Genomic DNA, 8,509 nt, shown 5'->3' on the forward strand with positions numbered 1-8,509 from the left:
GTTCGAGGTGAGTAACACTTCTAAACTTGGTGTTAAGGGTATGAAGCCCCGAATTACGTGTTATATGTTTGGTTTTGAGGTGACGCACATGCTAGGTGACGGGGGTGTGGGCGTGCGCCATGTGAATTGTGACTTAGTTATTCCTGTGTTACTGTGTAGTTACCTTATCTTATCTATAACCATGAAATTTCTACCTACTTGAGCTATTGAGCTGTGATCCATGTTAGAATTCATGTCTAGGCTACATGCTTAACTTGTTGGGGATACTGAGGTCATTTCTGATGTTGAGCTATTCTGCTTTCATTACATTACATACTCAGTCATACGCATTCATATGCATATCATATCTCAGTCTCTGTTACCATTTATTGGCACATCACATCATTATTTTTGGGCTGATTTTTCATGACATTGAGAGATCGAGAGACTGGAGAGACTGATGACTGAGTGAGGCCGAGGGCCTAATGGTGAGGATGTTTATGGGATTGGTTGCACGCCGCAGCATGTTTTCACTGATTTATAATGGGAGCGGGCTGCACGCCGCAGCATATTTTACTGATTTATGCCGTGATTGGATTGTTTTGAAGGAGCCCCTCCGGAGTCTGTACACACCCCAGTGAGCGCAGATACCTACTGAGTGCGAGAGCCGAGTGATTGGGAGGATTGAGTGGCTGTGAGGATTGAGTGACTGAGAGGACTGAGTGGCTGGGATGACTGAGTGACTGGGAGGACTGAGTGAATTGATATTCTAAGAGTATGCATATGGTTTTATCACTGCATGGTATTACAGTTTGCATACATACAATGACATGTAGGCATAGATATGTATTTTTCCTCATGCCATTTGAAAATGAAAGATTTACCTGTTGAAAGCTTTTGGGAAAAATTTCAGTTTTCAAACTTACTCACATTTTTGGCAATTTCGGCAAAAGACTTGGGTTTTCGCTGATATATTTGAAAAGCGAAACTATTTTCAGAAACTATGAATAAGCTGAACATTTTATCTCTGAGTTACTTCTCTATTACTTGCTTTACGTGTTATGAACTGTTGATGGCTATTGGTGTTGGACCCGACCTTTATTCCAGCTCGTCACTACTTTTAACCTAAGTTAGGTTTGTTACTTATTGAGTACATGGGATCGGTTGTACTTATACTACACTTCTACACCTTGCGTGCAGATGTTGGTTGCTGATGTTGCTATGATTGACTGGAGCTGGAATTGAAGACGTACCTGTATTCCGGTAGTAGCTGCCTCTTGTTCATGGTAGCCTTAGATTCATAAAAATCTATTTATGTATATTTCGAATAGATAATGTATTTATTTCATACCATCTTTGTAAATTCTATTCTTAGAAGCTCATGATTTGTACTACCATTCCTTGGGGAACGTATAAGATTCAGATATTTTCTTTTACTTAAATATCTTATTGAGTTTATTGGAATAGGATAGTTGTTAAATGGCTTACCTAGCGGGTTTGGGTTAGGTGCCATCACGACTAGTTGGATTTTAGGTCGTGACAACCGTTCTCAAGGATTCATCATGACACATTTCCTGCATGTCCTTATCTATTATTTCATCTACGATATCAATCACAGAGATCACTCCATAGCCATGTGATTGCTTTATTGACTTCTGGATATGGAAGATTTCTTCTTCATCATTCAAGCAGAACTTCAGTTCTCCCGCTTCCACATCACAAATGGCCCGCTCCGTAGCCAAAAATGGTCTAACAAGTATGATGCGGACCTCTCTATCCACTTCGCAGTACAATATCAAAAAGTCGGCTGGAAAGTAAAAATAACCCACACTGACAAGAATGTCACAAATGACCCCCCCCCCCCAACGACTTCTTCAGAGTTCGATCCGCCATAAGAAGCTTCATAGAGGTAGGCCTTGTATCATCCAAACCCAGTTTCTTGAACACATCAAAAGCATTAGATTAATACTTGCCCCCAAGTCACACAATGCCTTAGCGAAGCTTGTTACACCAATAGTACAAGGGATAGCGAATGCCCCCGGATCCTCCATCTTTTTCACTCCGGCCTGTGAAATGATTACGCTGCACTGATGTGTCACTTTGACTGTCTCAAAGTTGACATTTTTCTTCTTGGTGACCAAGTCTTTCATGAACTTGGCATACCCTGGAATTTTCTCGAGTGCCTCCACAAAAGGCACAGTAACAATGATCTGGTTCAGCATGTCATAGAATTTCTACAACTATCCCTCTTTCTGTTGTTTGGCAAACCTCTGCGGATAAGGAGAAGGTGGTCTAGGTAGCTTCTTGTAGGACATAGGACCCTCCTTAGTTGTTTCTTTGATTATTCATTTCGTTTGGGAGGTATATCAATCACATCTTGAAGAGAACTAGGTGCTTGTTGCATCTCTTCAACCACATTTGGTTCTACTACCGGTACATTGACTTTAGGAGGGTCAGCAACTTTAGGAAATGTTATCTCTTCCACTTCATCATCTTTGATCATAATAGTTCTTCCTTTAAGGACCTTACCACTTCTAGTGGAAATGGCAAAGATGTGACATATACCCTTGTTTCCCTTGGGATTAGCAATAGTATCACTTGGAAATGCTCCACGTGGCCTCATATTTAGTTGAGAGGAAATCTAACCAGTTGAGACTCAATCTGCTTGATTGATATGGTATGAGAACTGACCACCGGATTCATTTCTCTCCTTTCTTGGTCGGACTGCTCTTGATTTTTTATCTTTCTCCCCATCAAACCTCTGAGTTCAGGATCACCAGAAGATTGCCCCTGACTATTGTAGCGCCTTGATTAGTTATAGTTCTGAGAAGGTCCCCTATTGCGATTTCCTTGATTGTTGTCATTCCAACCTTGATTGCCTTGGTTCAACCAATTTGAACTACCTCTTTGCCATTGGTTGCCATGTCTCCATTGCCTTTGGTTGTTAGCCCTTTGTTGACCTCCTTGATAGTTACTTACATATTGAGCTTCCTCGGTATGCACTTGATAACGTTTTTCTTGAAATTCACCATCTTAATTTGATACCTGGGCAAAATAAATGCCCTTTTGACCCTGAAATTGGTTACCCATTGATGTTTGATTAAATCCCGAAACTTGAACATTGTCCATAGCATTAACTTGCTTTGGCATTTTGTTCCTGGCTAGCAGCTTCAAGGTTGTTGTCAATTCTGCAATTTGTTCTCCTTGAGTTTCCATTTTCTTAGTCAAGTTTACTACAGATGGATTCCCTTGGGGCACATTGGCTCTAGATTGCCAAGCGGCCGATGTGTCGGTCATTTCATCCAATATCTTCAGCTTCTTGATACGTCTTGTTCATTATATATTTCCCATCCAATTGGTTTACATCGGTCTGATTGGTGGTATTAAGACCGCGGTAGAATGATTGTAGAAGCATATTATCAGTCATGTCGTTGTTCAGACATTCCTTAACCATTTCATGATATCTCTCCCATATTTCATGTAATGCCTCTGTGGGATGTTGTCTAAATCCCAAAATTTCATCTCTCAATATGTCCATTCTCCCCGGTGAAAGATATTTTCCCAAGAACTTCTTCACAAGTTCGTCCCATGAGTGAATTGAATGATTTGGCAATCTCTCCAACTAATCTAAAGCTTTCTCTCTCAATGAGAACGAAAATAACCTCAATTGTACTGCTTCATCCGAGACATTTAGTTTCTTGTTCTTTGGCACACAATGATGAAGTGCTTGAGATATTTGTTGGTATTTTGATTGGGGTCTCCTGTGAAATATCCTCTATCTTAAAGCATGTTAATCATCACACTAGTGATTGTGAAGGTACCCCCTCCCCCCCCCCTCCCACCTCATATCGTTGGTGGTACAATCGCACTAGCATATCCTCGATCTTGCACGCTTTTGGTGGATCTTGTTATGCTCTAGGTGCCTGTGGAACTTGTTGTTGAAGTGGTAGAACTTGTTTGTTCCATTGGATTCGATTTGCTGCTCGGGGTGCACAGAGTGCTTCCTCGATAGGACCTAAAGGCAAAGCGCCAAATCATATTCCGCCATCACAATCAACACTAAAAGCAAACGGATCAAAGTAACAACGAAGAAAAGATAAGAACTCGAATAGACACACAATAACACGGTAACACAAGAACACCGTACTCCCTGACAAGGGCACCAAAAATTGGTCACGTCCAATTCTACTCTCAAATTGAAAGTAATACGGTCGATTGCAATAATAAACCCAACAAGATTAGGGTCAATCCCACAAGGAAAATGGTATGGGCTAGAATGTCAAAGAGTGCGTGAACTCAATGAACTTAAACGTCAAATAAAAGATTGATTTTCTGCAATTACTTCTAAAAATTATGATTACAAAATTTAATCAAACACTTAGAATGGCGAAAATAATTAGAAAGTAGTACTCAATGAGAGAAAGCACTAAGGTTGCTCCTCCTTCGTGTATGCTATGCTATGGGTATAGATATATTCGATTCCAATCAATCAAGCATGTGTTATGACAACAATATCAAAAATACCAACTTACTCCCTCCATTCAAGTTTATGTGAACCTATTTTTTTTGGTCCATTCCAAAAAGAATGATCCCTTTCAAATTTGGAAATAATTTAGCTTAAACTTCCAATTCTGTCCTTGATGAGAAGCTTTTATAACCATACAAATACTCTAGACCCCTTTCTAACTTGTTTAGGACCACAAATTCCAAAAGTCCTTATTTTTTCTTAAACTCCGTGCCAGTCAAACAGGTTCACATAAATTCGAATGGAGAGAGTAGTATTTTCCAAAACTTAGAGGTTTTTACTCACAAATGCCTTCCTATGCTATTTAGAGCTCTATGCAATACAATTATTAATGCCCAAGTAAGAATCTCCATATTCCTAGTTTGATTCCAATAATTGAGATGTGATTAATTCCTTAATCTACCCAATTCCTTGCTAATTTCTTAATACCTAAACTCGGTTCTACTTTTTTAAGTTAGAACCAAGTGTGATAGGCGTTAATCTAGTGTTTGCAACCAACCAAATCATACAAGAAAGTATGGAGCAATTAGATAACACAATATTTAATCAAGACGAATCTATATTAATGACCCATAGTCATAACAACACTCTGGATTTACAACCCTAGATAATGAATTTAGCTAGACATGACAATAGAAGAGATAATCAAATTATCCTTTAATCCAGTCATTGATTCGTATAGAGAAGAAGAAGATTGAAAAAATGTGATGTCACTTGTTAACCCTTAGGAAAACTCACAACCTCTCGTATAATATTCCTCTCTGTCCAAAGTTGTCTAAAAAGACCTAAAATGTACTATTTATACTCTTCTAAAAAGCTGACAAAGTTATCCTCGTCGGGTCTTGCGTGGACAAGTTGCATGGCCCACGCAGGACGCGTGGCCTAGTACTCCATTTCTTCAGCTCTCAGTGTGTGGCCAAGATGCGTGGGTAGGGGTGCTTATATATCGGGCGGATCGAACGAATATTTACACTTAACGATTTGGCTTATCGGTTATCAGTTTATAAATATAGGAATCCGCTAGCCAACCAATAAGACATCGGACAGATTGGTATCGGATTAGCGATTATCGAGCGGTTATCGGGCGGGTTATCGGCTAAATCGAATAGGCAATAAAAAAAGTAGAGAACTAGAGATAAAGAAAAATTTAGGTCTAAATTGATTTATATATATACTTTCTAATTCATGTGTTGTGACATGCAATATCCAATACAATTGTGATAGTGATGCTAACACAGCAAAATATGCATAGTGATGGTGATATTCTAAAATCTAAATGATGCTAAATTGCTAATCAAAGTGGAAGCAGTAACTATTGAGTCTATGTGCAGGGAAACTGATGATATCAACATTGTTGAACTATCAGATACCGAGTAAGGGAAATAGATGATATCTATATTGTTGAACTGCGGTGCTGCTAGTGTTGATTGAATTGAGAGATTAGGGATTTAGGGTTTCAAATAGTAATTTATATATATAGGGGTAAAAGTATAAATGTATAGGTTCTTAACTGGTTAACGATTTATCCAATAAGAAAATTAAGTAATCCGCCCCCAAACCGTTAAGCCGTTAATTATAAAATTTTAATCCGTTCACCAACCATTACCACGATAACCCGATACCAATAAGCCAATTAGCTAATTTTGCAATTTAGTTAACGGTTACGATTCGATTTTGAGCAACCCTATGCATGGCCAGCAAGATGCGTGGAAACTTTCAAAAGTTAGACGTTCAGCCTCCAAGTTCTCTAACTGCATGGGTGACCTGCGTGGGTGACTTGCGAGGCCCACGCAGGATGGAATTTTTCTTATATATCTTTCTTCTTCAATTTTGGCCTGAATTTGATGTTTTCCTTGTAGGTATTTGATGATTTTCAATCTCTTAATTCTCACCCAAATCCACAACTTGCAATTATATTAGTCAAAACATAATTAGTCTATTAATCACATCAACTGGGGCATAACTCTATTAAAAGGCGTAAGAGAAGTTGGAAAAAATACAAACTTATCAGATATGATTACCCTGTGCGTGCATTAATTGTTATTGACGGTGCGTCTTCAGAAAGAAACTTTTCAGTTGCCTTTGACACGTCTCTTCCGAATCGAGGCAACCCTTCATCACCACTTCATCTCCTTATTTGACCCCCAATTCTTGTTCATATCACTCACTTGTACAAAGAACCCTATTTCCTCTCATGGCCAAAACCAAACCCTCTTTGTCTTCCTCTATGCCTCGAAGAAGTCATTGGTTTAGAAAAACACCACAAACTGATGAACCTGTAGACATTGAGTCGTCGTAGGGCTCAGACCATCAACTATTCGAAGATGAGTCTTGTGACTCACCGGAGGAAACCTTTGAAGATGAGTCTTGTGACTCACCAGAGGAACCCTCATTACTCAAAAGAGGAACAAAAAATGTCCAATAGAGTTGAACCTCAAACAGTCATCACAGAAAAAGGGAAAAATCGAGAGTGTAGAATTTGGCCCCGAGGACAAGATGAACTTCTACGGTCCCGAGGAGAAATCCAAATTTGTTGCCTACAAAGGGAAGTCGATTGCTTATGGACACACTGTAAGTTTAAAATCTATGAAGAATTCTCGCTGTGATGTTATCTCTGTGTTTGAAACTCAAAAACTTCTCTCTCTCTCTCTCTCTCTCTCTCTCTCTCTCTCTCTCTCTCTCTCTCTCTCTCTCTCTCTCTGTATCTCCATTTGCTATTGTTAGTGATACCGTTTATGAAGATCCTGTACGTATGTTTTATGCAAACCTATCTGTGAATGACAAAGATGATTAGGAACCCATAATTCTGGGAACTCACATCATTCTTGACTCTTATCAGTTTGAAAAGATTTTTGCAACTAAGTTTCTTGGGTATAGTTTCTTTGTACAGCATTCGTGCCTGATGATTTTCAAGTATCTTTTGAGGAAGCAAAAAGTTTTATGTCTGAAAACACCCCTGATATAGGTCCTAAAACCTAAAATTTGAGCATCGTGTGCTAGCCCACATTATTGTTATCACCCTATTACCCTGCACTGGGTCTCTAAGCACCTTATCTATTAGAGACGTGTTTGTTCTGTATTGCCTTGTGAATGGAAAAGCTAGTGATTGGTTTGCCTGGATACGTTAATACATGCTTGAAAGTATTAGGGATGTATCTTCTTCTGCTAACAGTTTGCCCTATGGTCTATTAATCTCTCACATTTTGCAAGTCATGAAAGTGGACTTATCTCTCTTTGCCCCTAAGATCGTATCTAGCACCTATGACAAAACTTCATTTGTTATGTTGGGGTACACTCTAGTTGAAGGGACTTGGATCAAGAAAGATAAAGCCCCAGAATCTACAACCCTAACTCAACAGGGCACTAGAGGAATTAAGTCTGAAGGCAACTAATCCTCGTCCTCAGATCAGCTGTTGCTAATGCATCAAAACATTGTAGGTATCAAGGAATTTCTAACTGCTATGCAGGCACAGGTGGACAAAATCAGGGATGTGACAAAGAATACTGGATCAAATGTGTCCAGATTAAGAATCAAACTTAAGACAACAAAGAGGCAAGGAATCGGGGCTATGCAGGATATCACTGAATGATTGAACAAAGTGACCAAGGAGATTGCTGCTTCTTATGAAAGCTTCTGCACCAAAGTGATCATCATTCTGAAGTATTTTCTCGAAAGGAATTGATTGTCTAGGATGTCTAAACAATTATTTTTGGTTGTGCTTGATCGGGCGTATAGTCAACTATGGCACTTTTGCTTAACTATGACTGTTTTGTTGTTTATAACTGTGCATTGCATGCTTGTTATATTATTATATGTCAATGCTTGTATATCTCTTCTTGCTCTTTTTGATTGATGTCAAAGGGGGAGAAGTAAAAAGATACAAAACAGGGGGAGCATGAGTACGGGAGCATAGTAGGAATATAACATTGAAAGGAAAGTGTCTCTAAATCCTTCGAACTGTTTTTGTTCATTGTCATCATCAAAAAGGAGGAGATTGTTAGGTT

The 8,509-nt window shown here is 39.1% G+C and overlaps 1 protein-coding gene across 1 annotated transcript; it reads right to left on the reverse strand.

Moving 5' to 3' along the window:
- Window positions 1-1,508: 1,508 nt before the first annotated feature.
- On the reverse strand, window positions 1,509-2,201 carry LOC109212826. The gene is made up of 2 exons (XM_019376512.1): window positions 1,949-2,201; window positions 1,509-1,786 (listed from the first exon to the last, which is right to left on the reverse strand). Exons 1-2 carry the CDS (start codon window positions 2,199-2,201, stop codon window positions 1,509-1,511), a joined length of 531 nt encoding a protein of 176 aa, XP_019232057.1.
- Between the last annotated feature and the right edge of the window lie 6,308 nt (window positions 2,202-8,509).

Source organism: Nicotiana attenuata, unplaced genomic scaffold, assembly GCF_001879085.1.
Source record: "Nicotiana attenuata strain UT unplaced genomic scaffold, NIATTr2, whole genome shotgun sequence".
Lineage (NCBI taxonomy): Eukaryota > Viridiplantae > Streptophyta > Magnoliopsida > Solanales > Solanaceae > Nicotiana > Nicotiana attenuata.